Source organism: Bufo bufo, chromosome 3 (assembly GCF_905171765.1).
Source record: "Bufo bufo chromosome 3, aBufBuf1.1, whole genome shotgun sequence".
NCBI classification, from domain to species: Eukaryota; Metazoa; Chordata; class Amphibia; order Anura; family Bufonidae; genus Bufo; species Bufo bufo.
This window is the reverse complement of record NC_053391.1, coordinates 511,353,502-511,373,406: the sequence shown is the minus strand read 5'-3', so window position 1 is coordinate 511,373,406 and position 19,905 is coordinate 511,353,502. Positions and strand designations below refer to the sequence as shown.

The 19,905-nt window shown below is 41.7% G+C and overlaps 1 protein-coding gene across 1 annotated transcript in view; it reads left to right on the top strand.

The window, feature by feature from the left end:
* Positions 1–19,905, top strand: part of LMO7 (LIM domain 7) — a 155,446-nt gene that overhangs the window by 91,139 nt on the left and 44,402 nt on the right. The window contains 8 exon segments of the mRNA XM_040422350.1: positions 1,507–1,702; positions 5,146–5,398; positions 6,730–6,924; positions 7,150–7,413; positions 8,418–8,579; positions 8,786–9,484; positions 10,975–11,004; positions 13,936–14,053. Of these exon segments, the coding sequence (XP_040278284.1) occupies positions 1,507–1,702; positions 5,146–5,398; positions 6,730–6,924; positions 7,150–7,413; positions 8,418–8,579; positions 8,786–9,484; positions 10,975–11,004; positions 13,936–14,053 (1,917 nt within the window).

Below are 19,905 nucleotides of genomic sequence, written 5' to 3'. Positions count from 1 at the left end.
TAGTAATACTTTCAGGGGAACTGCACATACAGCTGGTTAAATGAAGCTGAAGCCGGCAGAGGGATTGTAGACCGCGCAGGCGGTCAAGTGACATCATGTGCCTGCACGAGATTACAGTGCAGGGTCTGCCTGATGTCAGAAGAGCTGGGAGAGGACTTCAGGATTAGGGGAGGTGCGTGGCTCAGCCAGAATGGGCGAGGGTAGGCTCCATTACTGTTAGCACAGCCCCTTGGGCTCTCTTCACAGGTAATTGGCATACATTTTAAATAGTTTTTTAAGGCAAACTGTATAGTGTTCAGTGCTGATGCATTCATGCATGAGACTATTTTCTAACATCCTCAAGGGAGACCTTAGTGAACTTGTTGGAAAAATTCGCGCTGACAGAATCCCATTTTTAAAGTGACAATTCGACATGCGTTTGATTTGCATGCAGAACAGAAGGAACTGAGCAGATTGATAGTATTGTTTTGTGGGGAAAAGATTCTGTATGATTTTCCTAGAGTCCAGGAGGGCGGCCAAAGTCAGTGTTTGACACCTACATCTGTACATTATTATTATTATTATATTATTATTATTATTATTATTATTATTATTTATTATCATGCTAAAAAAGTTTTTCCAGTTGGTATTTATTAAAAATGTACAGCAGTTCATTTGACTACAGGGGTTAATTGAGCATGTATTAGTTTCTATTTAACTGGGGGCAGACCTGCCTGCTCTGTCTGTAACCCTGTTCTTTGAACTCTTGACAGCTCATTATAGCTCTTGCTTGATAAGATTATAAGAATATTGCTTAAATAAGTGTTAATGAGCTTCAGGAGATCACAGATCAGGGATTCACATGAACCGTCAGATGATGGGATTGAATGTAAACACAGAACCCTGCTGCTCTAACTACAGATTACACAGTTTTAATAAAGACCAACTAAAAAAATAATTAGAACAATAATAATAATTGTCCTGGAAGGTGTCCATAGCCTTTAAACTTGAAATTATGTATTTCACTTATAGGACTGATCACAGGATTTATAAGCCCAGAATGAGCAGGAATTAAAGTGAATGAATTAGAGGTTTTTCAGAATCTATACACAACACTATACATCTGTTCTCCGACTTTCCCTTGCTCTGCCTGCGGGTCACTGGCAATGTTCAGCATGATGGGCTCCCTTGAAGTCCATCCAATTCGGGAGTCATGTAAATATGTTATATGTCTGCTGGCACGGAGTATGTAAACCTGAGAACAGTCTGCTAGCTATACCAGGTGCTGAGGCAAGGGAAGGTAGACACTCCTTATTTTACGTTTCAGTACTTTTCACGGAAAACAATGGTTATAGGTGTCACCCTTTCAGTGTATCTGGAGCATTTAAGGGATTGTCTAAAAGTATAATCACATTATGTAGCTGTATGGTCCAAATAATCACTGACATATGAGAGAGAACCTCTCCGATGCTGTGTGTGGATACATGTCCTAGTTTTACTCCTAACCTATTTGCTGCCAAACTGTAGGTACTAGAAGAGTCCAGTACTTTGAAGAGAAGCGGAAGAGACAGTGGCTGCGGTGACTTGTGGTATAGTGAGAAAGGAGAAAACCCATCGCTTCCGGTTCATACGAGAGACGATTCTTGGGACAGCTTGGACTCCCTTGGCTCCAGGTCATATACAAGCTTTTCCTCAGATACAACTCTCAAAGGAAGCAGTGAGGGTAAGGTTATCGTTTTTTTTTTTTTTTTTTGAGGTTTGATTACTTCTTGTAAATCATTATTAGGCTACATGCAAACGAACGTTGTTTGTTTCCTTGTCCGTTCTGTTTTTTTTGCGGATAGGATGCAGACCCATTCATTTCAAAGGGTCCGCAAAAAATGCGGACAGCACACTGTGTGCTATACACATCCGTATGTCCGTCCCGTAGCCCCGCAAAAAAAAAAAATATTAAACTTTTCGATTCCTTGTCCGTTTTTGCCATTGTTACAATTGATCCGCAAAAAAAAAAAAATCGTGATGTCAAACGGGTCTCATCTGTTTTTTTTTTTTTTTTTTTGCAGATCCGCAATTTTGCGGACCGCAAAACACATACGGTCGTGTGCATGTAGCCCTACACTGTATACTGCGTGTTTTTAGGACCTGGTTCATGCAGGGCATATTTTTTTGCATATTCCCTCCCCCCCTCCCCCTACTGTGTATTTGCAAATTCCATTAACACCTTGACAATCATAGCCTCGTACGGGTTTCTGTAGGGGATTTCCAGACCAAAACCACATCTTGAAATTATTATATTTTTTCTTTTTTTATATCAGGGCTGATATTTGGGAATGTCCCCTAGAGCTTGCTTCTAAAAACAAAAAATATATATATTTTTTTTTTGTAAAAAAGCATTTCTAAATATGGTGGGCTCTTTGGGCTGTGGGTTTCTGTCCAGCTTTTCAGCCAGAGAAATATGATAGGCCTGAACAAGGCCTCCTTGCAGAGATTCAGCTGATGTAGGGAGTCTTAAAGATGTATAGGACAGGCAGATTGTCTGTCCAGATCATCGCTAATGAGCATTCATATGAACACATTTTAGTGATGATCTGGCGGGTGTAATACTGCTGCCGATTACCCATGAATGAGCTAATGCTCGTTCATCAGGCAATAGGAATCTTTTAACAGGGTTTAAAAATCATTGTTTGCCGGGCGTCAGATTGTGCTGTGTAATCACCATCTGCTGGCCCAGCAAACAACTAGTCAGTATGGGGATGAGCGATGGCAATTAGCGATACATTTCTACCTATACTGTAGAGGAGATTGCTGCATGTAATAGCAGTGGTCTCCTCCACAAATGAGCAGGTAATTGCCAGGAAGGAACGCTTCCCTCCCCAACAATTGCCTGCATGATCACTGTATGTAATTACAGACCTTTACGGGCAATATGCAGATTATCAACATCTGATAATTCCTCATCAGGTTTCAAGGCTCTTTAACGGGTTGGACATTATCTGCCTATTGGTGCCACTAGACAGTTTTTCTTTCTTCTGGAGGAGAACTAATTTTCATACATTTTCTTAGGGAGCGTTGCTTTTAAGACTCTCCCGGCAACTAGCTGGATCTCCACAATGACGAGCCCCCAGAGCTAAAAATTATCATGAGAAGACCAGTACTTTCAATATGAATTAATTCTTTCCCACATGCCACTCAGCCCCCCCTACCCGACCTGGTCCATCACAGTTAACTAGAAACAACAAAAACACCTTTCTCCAGTCTCGCAGGCACGCTGCCCTGGGGGTAACATTGATTCTGCCCTGTCCTTTGCGCCACACATCCAAACCCTCACCTCCTTCCTGCCATTTCCAACTTAATAACATCTCTCTATTTGCCTTCCTCACCTGTGAGTCAACTAAAATACTAGTGCATGCTCTCGTCATCTCCCGCCTGGACTACTGCAACATCATCCTGTGTGGACTCCCGTCCTCCAATCTATTCTCAACTCTGCTGCCAGGTTAATCCACCTCTCCCCTCGTTTCTCCCCTGCCTTCCCCCTCTGCCAATCTCTTCACTGGCTCCCCATTCAGTTTAAAGTACTTACAAATACATACAAGGCCGTCCACAACCTGTCCCCTCGTTACATCTCTGACCTGCTTTCTCGATACATCCCCACACGTAATCTCCGATTCTCACAGGACCTCCTCCTCTGTTCTCCTCTCATCTTTTCCTTACACAATCAACTACAAGATTTCTCATATGCCTCTCGCCTTCAAGAGTAACCTAAAAACCCACCTTTTCAGGAAAGCCCACCATCTGCAATGAGCATGCTGCCACCACACAGCCACAAGAGCAGCCTATACCCTCACCTACTGTGTTTTCCCCTTCCCTTATAGATTGCAAGCTCTTGCGGGCAGGGTCCTCTACCCCGCTGTACCGTCTGTTAATAGTTTTTGGTTTACCGTGTTTTTTTTTATTTCTGTGTAACCCCAGCTGGATGTACAGCGCTATGGGATTAATGGCGCTTTAAAATAAATAAAAATAATAATAGTTAAAGATGGGTTGGTCTGGATGGGACTATTGTGTAGACTGTGGTCTTTTGACTGGTCTTCACTGCTACTGAATGACTTCAGTAGTGCAGATCTGCTTTTGTTGTCCTTAACAGAAAATGCATTCGACATTCCTCATGATTCAGCTGACTTTCTTCTGAACGTGCGGTGACGCTGTGTCAGTGACCGTCCCTCATCCTTCTTAACATTGACATTTACCTGAATAAGGCAAATATAATGGAACTGTAATAATAGAACTGAAATGACCTCTGTGTAACTAACTTGGATGCTGCTGTACATACATTTTACAAAAACAGTTCTTAACCAGATGATCTTCTATACTTGCCACCCGACAATATGCACTATATCTGTTGTTTTTGCTATTTGAGGCACAGTATATTGTTTTCTGTGCCAGTAGCATATGAATTGTCGTCTGCATTTATTGATTGTTTTTTTTTTTTTTTTTCTTTAATCGGCAAGGTGTCACAGAAAAATAGTTTTGCCAGTTTAAGGGATTCTCTGGGCTCTTGATGGCCAGTGTGAAACCTGCAGGAATTTACAGTATTATTTTAACTCCAAGATGCATTTTTTTTTTTTACACCCACAATTTGGGGAAAATGTGTCTTATAGGGTGAATACTAATGAGCACTTCCATATGGAAACGCTCATTAGTACCGGAGTATTGGGAAGTGGTGAATGCAGCACTCCTGGGCTTTGTACTCACCGCCATCAGTTGTTCTGTGACCACCCGTGAGGACGTCAGCGCTCAGTGACCTCACGCTGATCGGACCAGTCTGTCAATTCTCCAATGCAGGGAAATTTCAGCTATGTGTCCCGAAGCAGTGTATTTGTTTTAATATATTAGTGGTCAGTTGTATTGGGATATTAGAAAGCATTTTCAGCCGGTTGAGTTTTTTGCAGTCTAATAAAGAAGAAATAGTTTTTGGGCCAACGTATTCTACATTCAGAGATTTACAGACATTATAACCATGCGTTTTCTGTGTCCTGTTGAATGCAGTATATTAGCAGATCTACTGTATGGCACGTTATGTATAATGGCTGTCATTGTGTGGTAGTAACTGTTGTGCAACCTAGTTATAGAAAAGTAACCTCTGTCTTGTTCTCTCATTGTATTTTGCAGGTGGAAATAGTGACGCAGAGTCTGAACTTACCTACAAGATGCAGGACTTAGGCAAAAGTGACGTGTCTTACCGAAGGTCCACTACGGTGGAACCTAAGTCGGCTGCTAACTTCAACCAGTTCCTCCCACCTAAAACAAAACAGATAACTTACATGCCAGCACCTTTAAGGACGAAGCGGGTTAATAAAAATGAGGACAACAGAAAGAGCTGGGGTAGCCCTGTCTTTACAGATTCTGATGGATCATTTGCCAGGTAGGAATGGGCTTGAGGTCAATAAAACCAGAAGACAGATATTCTCGAATACAGTTCTTACACTAGCTGTGCAACCATGTAGCTTCATAAACCTCCCCAATTAGGGTATTAACAATTTTCTACATGGCTCTACAGCATGTACACGTAGCTGTGGATGAGGTGTCATCCAGTGGGATCTTACATGACCGCAGCACCCGAAGCCTCTAGCGTTTTACACCTCACATTGGTGTTTTGGGAACTATTAGCCAAATGGGGCCTTGTGCAGGATTTGTAATAAAGCCCTTTACAGTAAGACACTTAATTTGGGGATTTTGTGCTGGCTGAATGATTAACACATTACTGTAATACTTTATTTCTGTAAAATCCCTTTTTAATATTTTAAAAGGATGGTCTTTCATGTATTGGCTGTAAAATTTGTGCAAGCAGCATTATGTCGTCATCTCAATAAGCCAGTCTGACTATACACACCGTAACTCCGTTCTCCTCTGCTGGCAGAGTGGGCATGTTTTACGGTCATTTCATTGGTGGACCTGCCACCTCTTCTGACAAGTCTGCTTTAGCATTCCCCATGAAATGACAATTCTATTCTTCGGCTACTTTCACACTTGCGTTGTTAATTCCGGTGCTGAGATCCGGCAGAAGAGCTCAATACCGGAATTAAACGGACCCATTTTGATTTTGCACATCAGGATGCATCCGTTCCTTTAGGATGCAGTTGTTTGAAATCAAAATGGAAAAAAACTGAACCGTCACTAAATACGTTGAAAGTCAAAAAATTCATCTGTCACTATTGACTTGCATTGTTTTTAGTGACAGGTCTGGTTTGCTCCGTTTTGATGACTGGACACAAAACCGCAGCTTGCAGCGGTTTTGTGTCCAGTCACAAAACGGAATGCTGCCAGAATGGAAGACCTCCTGATGCATCCTGAACGGATCTCTTTCCTTTCAGAATGCGTGAGGACTAAACGGAAATGTTTTTTTTTTTTCCAGTATTGAGGTACTGCCGGATCTTGATACTGGCAAAACCCAACGCAAGTGAGAAAGTAGCCTTGTAACACTGTTGTGGTGTTTCTCTGCTATTCCTACTAGAAATTTAAGAATGAATTGCCTAATGGATGTTGGCAGTTCGGGATGTGTCCCTGTACACTTTGACACTGGCATCACTGATTGGGTTCAGAGTGTGCATGGACACCATCCCCAATTACGGTACTTATTAAAATACACGTGTCTAGAGATGTTTCAGATCCTCTTTAACACAACATCCACAGATTTGGGCCTATGTAGGTCTCTGGTTTGAGACGTTTTCTTTCAATTCCGTAACATTTCTTAAGCAGTTCAGATTCTGAGGACGATGGGAAGTTGCCAGACTTGGTGCTTGATGATTTAGCAGAAAGAAAATTTCACCTGAACAGTAAGCCACCTGTGTCTGTGACTCCTGCTCTTTCTTCTCAACCTCAAATGGACTCTCAGAAACCTTTGAAAATACTAACAGACGTACTTCCATCTACTTGTCAAGGAGGGAGCAGGTCAGAGGCATGACGCTGATGTGATGAGATTTTTTTTTATGTGTGTGTATAGCAGATTTTAGCATTCCCTATCCATGAATTAACCATGCTGACTTTGTGTGAAGTGGTTTGTTTGATAAGACAAACTAAAAGTATGCTACCTGACCGGTTTTATTAAGGGCATGCCGGCATTTCTGCAGTCATTCATGGAGATGTGGCTAATGTATTGGCTATTTTGTGCATTAGCCCAAACCAAGGATTGAAAACGAAGACCATAGATCAAGATGCGCTGAAGGACCATGTAGATTATGCCAGATTTTCTTCAGATGAAGAAGAGGAATCTTCTAGGGAAATGCCAAATATTCTCAAGGATGATTTCTTTGCTAGAAAAGTCAATTTGCCTTCCCCAGTGCTGAAGCTTGCCTCTGTACATAATAAGGATCGATTTCAGAATGTTATGTGGAGCCAGACTCGTCCTAAACCTTGGTACAATGAATTTCAGGGATTCAGGTTTGTGCCCTTTTTGATGATGGTAGTATCCGAGTATAAAAACCTGACCGTCGCATGTTAGACACAGACGACTGAGGACGATTTTGATAGAACAGATGCATGTATTCCCCCTCCACCCATAGCTTAAAAGATATAGAAGTATACCTCTTCTAAAATGTCAAAATGGATAATTACTAGTAAAAAATATTCCAATTCATTCATTGCATTTTTTTTACTGTTCTTTTTAAAAATGGTTGTCTGGTTTGGACAACCTCTGTCCATTTTGAATGTTCCCCCAACTAGTCCACCCATCATCTGCTTTCAGTGGGAGTAGTGGCTGGCTAGCATCATTTATCATGCAGCTCACATACAAGGTGGCCTGGATGGGAGCTGCTGCTCATGCATGCCTATGCTCCCAGCCACCAGACAGACTGGTGTTTTTTTCCAGTAGAGTGCAAGCACTGCCACCGCTGCTGGATTACAGGGTGGTCATAACCCCTGGAAAACGACCAGTGTATAGTGTGAGGGGAATAATCAAATCAAGTCAGCAAAGGCGGTAATATGGACGATCACAATACATTAGTAAGTGCCTTGTATTATTAACTTTGTCTACATGATAAATGCCATTTACTGCAATGAGACAACCCCTGTAAGAGTTTTCAATGTCTTTGAATATTTAGTAAAATCATTCTGGTTCTGCATCTGCAATCGGCTATATATGCAGATTTGGTTAGGATTCCCCAGTGGATAATTATTTTTAGAAGTGTAATCTGGAAAGCACACATTTTATACGGTAATTGTTGTACACAACATAGGCTAAACCCTTATCATTCTCTCTAATGAGTGCAAGGGATGACTTGGATGGCTTAAAATGACCACATTGATCTGACGGTTTATAGGAAAATTCAGCATGGAAAAACACCTATCAATATTATAGAACTTAAAAAGTAGAAGTCCTTTCATGCAGAAACTCAATTTGCGTGGGCTATATATCTCATTTCATGTTTTCTGCAATGGCTGAACAGTAAACGAGCTGGAGGGGACTGTCCATGGACATCTGATCTGGAATCTGTATTTAAGCTGAAGAGCGATCTAAATTTGAGAAATGGAAGTGCTGCAGATTTGGGCTCAAGTTTGAATAGCAAAGATGAGGAAAAGGAAACCGTGGATACGTCTGAAAAGCCAAGGTTATTACTGGCATGACTTATGTGATTCCCAATTGCTGTGTTGTGTTCAGTGTGTTCTGCTAAAGGAGGATCATTTCTGTTAAACATCTGTGCATGCAGTAGATATTAGTTCTTGTTTTCTTATTTTAAAGAAGTTTTGAAGTGAAAAGTCAAAGCTATCTTCTTTCCTAAACCACCATTCTGATTTTGCCTTTTGAATATTTCAGTCAATTTTTAATACTCCAGGCCCTCCAGAAAATAACTTCTGATTTGCTTATTTCTGAGAACAAAGTGCCTGTTGACCCTGCATCTGGTCCTAGACTTATACATTCTGTTGAGGCTTCAAGTGCACAAAACAATCCGCCTGTGAATTATGGCATATGTACCTTACCAGATCTTGAAAATGATGACTTGTTTGCACGAAAGACTGGGACTTTTCACCTCAACCAAGTGATCAACCTTGGTACACCTTTGGCTCAGGTGCTGGAAATCGAGAAGGACATTGTCCTGCAGTCTAAAGAAGAGGCAGACCATCTTCCAGATTTGGTGAAGGATGACATGATCGTTCGAAGAGCTCTGTCTGAACCAAAGGAAGTCCATTTGTCTGGTGCCCCAGACAATTACAATGCCGTTCCCTTTCCTGATCCTTGGTCTCTTCCAGAGGATATACAATCTAAATTTCTTTGTTTAGTGAAAAAGCCACAAGAGTTAAACAAGACAGATGGGCAAGGAAGAGTGCTCCGTCCTTCAGACAAATTGAAGAAAGATGACATGCTCACAAGAAAAGTACATTTTTCTCAATGTTTAAATGATGCAAAGCCAAAGCATTTTTTGTCTGGCCCATGCACTAATGAAGATCTTCAAAAGTGGGAGTCGATAAGGGAGGCCAGCAAAATAAGGCACAAAAAACGACTTATGGTGGAAAGGTTAGACTGTGTGCTTGTTGCATGCAAGATTTGAATCTTGTAAAAAAAAAAAAAAAAAAAGTTGATTGGATTGACTTAAACTGATGTTCCTCAATCTGTGGCTCTGTAGCTTTTTTTTTTTTTTTTTTTTAACGCTACAAGAACAGTTTGGAGACAAGTGGCTGGAGTTGTTTGAAAGGGGAGAAGGTTCTTGTTAAATTGTCATTTACAAAATAGCCTTGGGAATTATGTTTGGTTAAATACAGCCCTTTGAAAACAAATCTACCTACAGACAGTAGTTTTTGGTTTCCATTATCAGAAAGCAGCTCGCCCTTAATGACAATACGAAATATTATAAAAGCAGTGTTTGGTGTTGTAGCGCACTTCAGATTATGTATTTGGCAGTAGATATTTGAAATGTCAGATCTTCACAATAGCGCTGTTCATAAATGGACACTGAGGTGCAAGATGTGATTAGTATTTGAAAAGTATGTTCTATTCCTACTTTATAACTAATGGATGTTTTTAATAAAACTACGTGGTCATAATGCAGCCTTCATGAACACGGCACCTATTCCAGTCAGTTAAAAAACACATTTCTAGTTGTTGTTTTTTTTTTTTTTTGGGGACGTAGGTGTTAAGTTGGCAAAATATTTTTGTAGGTGAATAAAAGGATATATGATTGTGTCTTTTAAGAGCCTTATACATAATATCTAAACATACTTTCGTGGCATGAATATATAGTTTTATTTTTAATTATTTTTATTGTTTTAATTGGCATTTTAAAAGTATATCATAACATGTACAAAACAATAAGATTGCAGCCACATGTGCTGCGTATAGAACCAGTATCTTACAACCTGAAAGATTAATCGCGATACAGTGGCGGTTGTAGATCAGTGATAAAATATATATAATATGATCTTAGAGCAAAAAGAGAAAAGCAAACTGGGATAGGGCAGGATGGAAGGAATGAAAGGGAAGGGGGGGGGGGGGGGTTTGGGGTACAGATACTCCATCTCATATCCTGAATAAATATGAATATAGACTATGGTACTGATTTATCAAGACCAGCAGGTGTTAGGGTGTCATAGGGTCAGCACTGCTGCAGGAGGCATGTCATTTATGACTATGCACAGCCCTTGTCATAAATTACCTATCTTCCCCTGCAGTCAGTGCACCAGCCCGAAATCAATGGCAGCTTGAAACTGGCGTAGATTTTGGTCATCATTTACGATTAGTTTCTGGTTATATAATGATAAATGTGCCAAAGCCAATGGCCCTGCAGTTGCCTTGCCCCCTTTTTGGAAACTGGCGAGGTTGGAGTAAAATTGGCAGCTGCGACTAAAAAAAATTCATAGTGGCATTTAAAAAGCTGCAAAAGAGGCATAGGGTAATGGTAAATCTCCCCCTTTTTATGTTTTTTGTGGATTTATTTTCTACTTGCGAAGTCTTTTGATTTGTGCTGGTAAATGCAAAATGTGCAAGTCATTTTATTTCTGGTTTCTCAGACTGCGGGAAAAACTCGGTGCGGAATTGGGGTAAGTTTAGTTCGCACGCTATCTGCTCAGTTGACTCTGCTGTGTAGGTTCTATAGAGTTTGGTTATCTACTAATATTCTAGTTGTCGCTTTTCTGGGCAGCGGTTGTGACATGTGCATGATGCCGCTTCCAAGGGCTGTGCATGAAAGCATTAATGGAATGCCCTCTCAGAAGAGGTTTCCTGGCTTGGCTTACTCGGCTGTTTGTTTTGGCTGTAAAAGAAATGTTGCTGTGACGGCTAAAATAAATAGGAAGTGGAAGGCAAGTACTCGGTGTTCAGTTTGTGTCTACAGAGGTTGAGAAGTGCCAACATAAGCCTAATAGTAACAGTGCTTAATGCACCTAGATTAGATCTAGAAGAAGCATCTTCCTCCTGCTATCCATCTCATATAATTTTCCATCTTTGATATGAGAAATGAATGTGACATAAATCATTCATAGAAGGAGGCATTTGGGCCGCTGTGGTTCTCCTTCTGCCACTTCATCTACTTCCTTGCGTGTTAATGCAGCTGATATATCACGATGTATCACAGCAATATGACAATGTTCAACAGTTCTATTAGAACTATGTTGGCTACCCGTTCCTAGAGGACACCCTTCCTTACCTAGCCAGAAGGTCAAGAGGAGCGCCAAGTTGATGTTTCGGTGTAGCCCTACCACCATCCATCTCACCATACCTGTCCTATAGACCTCCCAGACACTCAGGCATATTGGTTTTTAGTTCCTTCCCTACCCTTTGGAAACATATAGTATATTTAGGGTAATTGCATCAGCCTGTAACATGCCATGCAAAGACTGCCGCTCTAATGGCGTACAGTATTTTGTATTCTAGCACCATACACTGGACCATGTGTATATATAGATAGATTTAGAACTGAACTGTTAATTGTCCATTGATTGAACGTGTCTGCTTAAAATGAATGTAACGCAGCATTGCCGTTTTATATGCAGTGAGAGCAGATAGTGGATGAAGATCTTTCAAAGTTTCTTCCAAGCACAATACTTTGTATTGATCTGGAGCAACTGAAATAACACAGAATTACATTAATTGGTCTTTGTCCTGGCAGCAGTTGATAGATGGTCATGAAGTAGTTGATGAAATATACAACAAGGTCGTCAATGTACAAATGGATATCCTTTAATTTACTTTTCCCTCTGGCCCCATAAAAAAAAAGGATTAAATGTCTAAGTTTGTCGTTTCAGGGGTAACAAACAAAAAAAACTATCTCCTTGATTTTACCGAGAACCCCACCTAAGGACATGAATTGCAGACGTGCCTCTGGTCGTCTTGGCATGTGATGCTTCCCATCTCTGCCATGCTAAAAATGGATTTCCAGCCACACAGGCAGTGGTTTAGCAAGTGAAGAGCCCTTAAGGTTTTATCATTCAGATGCCTCACTTAGACCCTACTTCAGACATGGAGTGACTTCGTGAATGTAATCTTGAGATTTTTCACATACTTTTGTAGTGACAAATAATTTGTCGCCCCTCCCAAAATAAATTATCTCGTCCATTCTACCCAGATTATTACACTAGGACAGTAATGGTGAACCTTTTAGAGTGCCCAAACTGCATTCAGTGCGCTGCCTGTGCTGTTCTTAGTGCGTCCTGGGCTGATAAATGGCAGGAAAAGTCTAAGGCATATTGGTACGCCATAGACTTTTTCCAGGGTGCGGGTGCCCACAGAGAGGCCTCTGGTTCGCCACCACTGCTCTAGGACTATGTATGAAGCAATGTGCGGTGTAATCTTCTAAACATCCTGTGCTATCTTCACATACCTCCTTTTATTCTAGACAGATTAGCAGCAATCTTTTACATCCTCTCTGAAGGATGGTTTTATTCCAGTCTGTAATTTTCAGATTACCGTGTATTGACCACATAGAAAGTGAGCCGGATCCGTAAGGACCTGCAGCGACACATTGTATGCATCCTTTATACACTAGTGTTTAGGATTGCCCTATGCATACTTTAAATCATAATTCTGCGTATATTGTAATCTACAGGTTACATGGTGCAAAGGATCTTGAAAGTGCCTCTTTTTATTGTGAGAAAAATGCTCCATGATGGAGTACCAGAAAATGCAACTTTTGTGAAGCAAGCTTCAAAAATAAGAAAACAAAGCTGCTTTCTTCACTTGTTTGCTTTTGATGGTTTCTTTAAAGAGGACCTGTCACCTCTCCTGACATTGCATTTACCATGTAATAGCCATTTATTCCTTTCTGAATGAATTGCTAGCAGTTTGCAATGGAGGTCCAGCTGGGTGTTACCAGTTGGGGAAGGGGGGCACAAAGAGAAAAAAAAAAGGTGGGTCCAAGGATGGTGCACTTCCCAAGCAGTGCTCCACACGTTCCAACAAAGATAAAGGGACATCCGTCTTTAGTCAATACAGTTTGTCTCTTTTTAGGTCCAATAGACAATGCATTTCGAGGTTAAAGCCCCATCATCAGGTGAAATTGACCCAGCTGGAATGTCATTGCAAACTGCTAGCAATCCATTCATAACTTCTAGCAGGAATAATAAAGGAACGAAGCAACATAGTGATAAGAATAGATTCTCCTGCATGGTTATATGGGGAACGCAAGTAGTCAGGACTGGAGAGATTGCAGGTCCTCAAGAAACCACTTGAAGCATTTGCCTGTCTAACTTTGCTTTTATGCATGTATTAAGCTGATGTTTAAGTTGTTGTATTTGAATACGGTTTTACTGATCACTTTGGGGACTATGACGCCAAGTCTGACACACTTTTGATTTCATGCTTTTTTCGTTATATAATTTTTAAGGTCACTGGATTATTTTCAGAGATGGCCATGCTAACGGAGAGGGAAATAATCCTCTCTCTGCATCTGAATGGCTGTTTAAGATTGTCCAAAGCAGGTATAGTCAGTCGTTCCCTAAAGCGATGGTATGTAAATATATGCATATTTCCAACAGAAGTAAATCAGTGGAAAATTGCAACGCAGAGGAAATGCAGAGTTTGCGCCAAGTTCGTCTGGAAGAATTGCAAAAGATCAAAATCGAGATGCAGGAGCAAGATCAAAAGTGGCAAGATGTATGTATGATTGTTACTAGTGTTTATTGTACTGAAGTAAATACATGTTTGAAATGTTCCCTTTAAATGGTCACATGTTCTGAATCTCCCAGACCCCACTGACAAGTGTTTGTGTGACTTAGGCCTATTGCACACGACTGTAGGTGTCCCATTGCCCTATTGCGGACCGCATTTGTGGATCCGCAAAACACGGGTGCCGTTCCGTGGGCATTCCGCATCACTGATGCGGATCCATTCACTTCAATGGGTCCGCAAATCTAGAGATGTGGAATTGTGCGGAACGGAAACCCACGGAAGCACTACGAAGTGCTTCCTTGGGGTTTTGTCCCGTACTTCCGTTCCGCAAAAAGATAGGACATACTCTCTTTTTGCGTAACGGGCGGATCACGGACCCATTAAAGTGAATGGGTCCGCGATCTGCTGCGGCTGCCCCGCGGTCGGTGTTCGTGCTTTGCGGCCCGCATTTTGCGGACCACAGCACGGCCACGGGGCGCACATGTTCGTGTACAGGAGGCCTTATTGGAAGAGGAGAGATTTGACCAATCAGATTCCACCTTTTATTTTTCAGAGCTCCTTTGGAAAATGAAAGGTGGAATCTGATTGGTTGCTTTGGGCAACTAAGGCTACTTTCGCACTAGCGTTTTTGCTGGATCCGGCAGGGTTCAGCAGAAACGCTTCCGTTACTGAGAATACTACCATCTACATCCGTTATGAATGGATCCGGTTGTATTATCTTTAACATAGCCAAGGCAGATCCGTCATGAACTCCATTGAAAGTTAATGGGGGGCAGATCCATTTTCTATTGTCAGATTGTGTCATTGACTTGCATTGTGGGTCATGATGGATCCGTTTTGCTCCGCATCCCACGACCTTAAAGCAAACCGCAGCATGCTGCGTTTTTCTCTTCGGTATGAGAACGGAAGGGAATGTATTTTGGAGCATTCCGTTCTGTTCAGTTACGTTTTGTCCCCATTGACTATGAATGGCGACTAAACGGAAGAGTTTTTTCCGGTATAGAGACCCTATGACTGATCTCAATACCGGAAAATATTAACGCTAGTGTGAAAGTAGCCTAAGATAGTATTCCTTTTGTAAGAATTTTGATAGATCTCCCCATTAGTGTGTTTTAACCCCTTCAGGCAACATCACGTACATGTACGTGGGGGAATGTGGTGCCTCACAGCATCCCCACGTGCATGTACGTGATCGGCTTTCTCTGTCAGCGCAGGGAGCGAAGCGCTGAAGGTTCAGTGAAGCCGGCGTGCTGGGGTTGCTAGGCAACCAGAGAAGCCGGCAGGAACTGTATAGGAGCTCTGACCCGCCCGCGATCGCTGTGATTGGTCCATTACTGCAGAGGGACCAATCGCAGCGCATCGGGGCAGGTAAGGGGGGGTTAGGGAGGGACTATGTGCTTCTCCTTCTCTGATCGCCCCAATTACTGTCAGGGAAGCGATTAGAGAAGGAGATAGTGTGAAAATCTTCCCGACCTATGATGAGTATACACGTCATGGAGCACTGCTACTTAGCGCACCATGATGAGTATACACGTCATGGCATTCAACTGTCACCAGGTCTGCAGACATGGTGACAGCGCTGAGATCCCGGCTGTTACACACAGCCAGGCACCTTGTGTCAATGCCGAGGGGGGTCCTGTGACCCCCCTTTATCGGCGATCGCTGCAAACCGCAGGTCAATTCAGACCTGCGGTTTGTAGCTCTTTCTGCAGTTTATGATCCCCGCGGTCCCTGACCGCGGGGATCAGAAACTTTAGTATGTCCAAAATAAAGATTTTTCACCCTTGAATGATATTATGTGGGCGGGTGGTGCAGGGGGGGTGTCGTAGGCGGTGCGTTGGCGTCTAGTGGGTATACCAGGGTGTCAGCACATTGCTGGCACCCTGGTATAAATGGCTGACATCGGTGATGCGATGTCAGCCGTTTAACCCTTTCCATACAGCGGTCCGTACGGACCGCTGTATGGAAAAGGTTAACAGCTCAGGGAGCTCCCTCCCTCTCCCATCGGGGGGCTGCTGTGCCTTTGCAGCCCCCCGATGGGAGAGGGAGAGAGCCCCCCGACAGCCCCGTCCTTACCCTTCCCCGTCTGCGCAGTTCTGACCAGTACTGAGCAGACGGGGAAGGTTCCCATGGCAACAGGACGCCTCTCAGGCATCCTGCTGTCCATGGTGCTGAACAGATCTGTGCTAAAAGGCATAGATCTGTTCAGACAAAGTGTAAAATACAGTACAATATATATATTGTACTGTACTGTATTATACAGACATCAGACCCACTGGATCTTCAAGAACCAAGTGGGTCTGGGTCCAAAAAAAGTGAAAAAAAGTAAAGTTTAAAAAAAACACTGATCACTGAATAAAAATTAAAAAAATAAAATACACTACACATATTAGGTATCGCCGTAACGACCTGATCTATAAAACGGTCATGTTACTTTCCCCGCGCGGTGAACGCCATAAAAATAAAAACTATGAGCAAATTGAAATTTTGCCCACCTTACTTCCCAAAAAAGGTAATAAAAGTGATCAAAAAAGTCGCATGTACGCCAAAAAAGTACCAATCAAACCGTCACCTCATCCCGCAAAAAATGAGCCCCTACATGAGACAATGGCCCAAAAAATAAAAAAAACTATGGGTCTCAGACTACAGGGAGTGCAGAATTATTAGGCAAGTTGTATTTTTGAGGATTAATTTTATTATTGAACAACAACCATGTTCTCAATGAACCCAAAAAACTCATTAATATCAAAGCTGAATATTTTTGGAAGTAGTTTTTAGTTTGTTTTTAGTTTTAGCTATTTTAGGGGGATATCTGTGTGTGCAGGTGACTATTACTGTGCATAATTATTAGGCAACTTAACAAAAAACAAATATATACCCATTTCAATTATTTCTTTTTACCAGTGAAACCAATATAACATCTCAACATTCACAAATATACATTTCTGACATTCAAAAACAAAACAAAAACAAATCAGTGACCAATATAGCCACCTTTCTTTGCAAGGACACTCAAAAGCCTGCCATCCATGGATTCTGTCAGTGTTTTGATCTGTTCACCATCAACATTGCGTGCAGCAGCAACCACAGCCTCCTAGACACTGTTCAGAGAGGTGTACTCTTTTCCCTCCTTGTAAATCTCACATTTGATGATGGACCACAGGTTCTCAATGGGGTTCAGATCAGGTGAACAAGGAGGCCATGTCATTAGATTTTCTTCTTTTATACCCTTTCTTGCCAGCCACGCTGTGGAGTACTTGGACGCGTGTGATGGAGCATTGTCCTGCATGAAAATCATGTTTTTCTTGAAGGATGCAGACTTCTTCCTGTATCACTGCTTGAAGAAGGTGTCTTCCAGAAACTGGCAGTAGGACTGGGAGTTGAGCTTGACTCCATCCTCAACCCAAAAAGGCCCCACAAGCTCATCTTTGATGATACCAGCCCAAACCAGTACTCCACCTCCACCTTGCTGGCGTCTGAGTCGGACTGGAGCTCTCTACCCTTTACCAATCCAGCCACGGGCCCATCCATCTGGCCCATCAAGACTCACTCTCATTTCATCAGTCCATAAAACCTTAGAAAAATCAGTCTTGAGATATTTCTTGGCCCAGTCTTGACGTTTCAGCTTGTGTGTCTTGTTCAGTGGTGGTCGTCTTTCAGCCTTTCTTACCTTGGCCATGTCTCTGAGTATTGCACACCTTGTGCTTTTGGGCACTCCAGTGATCTTGCAGCTCTGAAATATGGCCAAACTGGTGGCAAGTGGCATCTTGGCAGCTGCACGCTTGACTTTTCTCAGTTCATGGGCAGTTATTTTGCGCCGTGGTATTTCCACACGCTTCTTGCGACCCTGTTGACTATTTTGAATGAAACGCTTGATTGTTCGATGATCACGCTTCAGAAGCTTTGCAATTTTAAGAGTGCTGCATCCCTCTGCAAGATATCTCACTATTTTTGACTTTTCTGAGCCTGTCAAGTCCTTCTTTTGACCCATTTTGCCAAAGGAAAGGAAGTTGCCTAATAATTATGCACACCTAATATAGGGTGTTGATGTCATTAGACCACACCCCTTCTCATTACAGAGATGCACATCACCTAATATGCTTAATTGGTAGTAGGCTTTCGAGCCTATACAGCTTGGAGTAAGATAACATGCATAGAGAGGATGATGTGGTCAAAATACTCATTTGCCTAATAATTCTGCACGCAGTGTATGGAGACACTAAAACATGATTTTTTTTTTTTTGTTTCAAAAATGATATTATTGTGTAAAACCCTGATAAATTATAAAAAGGTAGACATATTAGGTATTGCCATGTCCGTAAGAACCTGATCTATAAAAATACCACATGACCTAACCCCTCAGGTGAACACTGTAAAATATTTTTTTATAAAAACGGTGTCAAAAAGGCTATTTTTTTGTTACCTTACATCACAAAAAGTGTAATAGCAAGCGATCAAAGAGTCATATGCACCCCAAAATAGTACCAATCTAACCGTCATCTCATCCCGCAAAAATGATACCCAACCTGAGACAATCGCCAAAAAACTGAAAAAACTATGGCTCTCAGACTATGGAGACACTAAAACATGTTTTTTTTGTGTCAGAAATGATATTGTGTAAAACCTAAATAAATAAAAAAGTATACATATTAGGTATCGTCACGTCCGTAAGAACCTGCTCTATAAAAATAGCACATAATCTAACCTGTCAGATGAACGTTGTAAATAATAAAAAATAAAAACAGTGCCAAAACAGCTAATTTTTGGCAAATTTTCCATTTTAATCAATTTTTTTCCCATAACAAAGCAAGGGTTAACAGCCAAACAAAACTCATTATTTATGGCCCTGATTCTGTAGTTTATAGAAATGCCCCATATGTGGTCGTAAACTGCTGTATGGCCACACGGCAGGGCGCAGAAGGAAAGGAATGCCATATGGTTTTTGGAAGGCAGTTTTTGCTGGACTGGTTTTTTGACACCATGTCCCATTTGAAGCCCCCCCGATGCACCCCTAGAGTATAAACTCCAAAAAATGACCCCATTTTGGAAACTACACCCCTCAAGGTATTCAAAACTGATTTTACAAACTTTGTTAACCCTTTAAGTGTTCCACAAGAGTTAATGGCAAATGGAGATGAAATTTCTGAATTTCTATTTTTTGTTACTTTGCCTCACAAAAAGTGTAATATAGAGCAACCAAAAATCATATGTACCCTAAAAATAGTACCAACAAAACTGCCACCTTATCCCGTAGTTTCCAAAATGGGGTCACTTTTTTGGAGTTTCTAAACTAGGGGTGCATCAGGGGGCTTTAAATGGGACATGGTGTCTAAAAACAATCCAGCAAAATCTGCCTTCCAGAAATCATATGGCGCACCTTTCCTTCTGCGGCCTGCCGTGTGCCGTACAGCAGTTTACAACCACATATGGGGTGTTTCTGTAAACTACAGAATCAGGGCCATAAATAATGAGTTTTGTTTGGCTGTTAACCCTTGCTTTGTTACTGTAAAAAAAAATATTAAAATGGAAAATCTGCCGATAAAGTGAAATTTTGAAATTGTAGCTCTATTTTCCATTAATCCTTGTGGAACACCTAAAGGGTTAACAACGTTTGTAAAATCAGTTTTGAATATTTTGAGGGGTGTAGTTTCTTAGATGGGGTCACTTTTATGGAGTTTCTACTCTAGGGGTGCATCAGGGTGGCTTCAAATGGGACATGGTGTCAAAAAAACCAGTCCTGCAAAATCTGCCTTCCAAAAACCGTATGGCATTCCTTTCCTTCTGCGCCCTGCCGTGTGCCCGTACAGCAGTTTACGACCACATATGGGGTGTTTCTG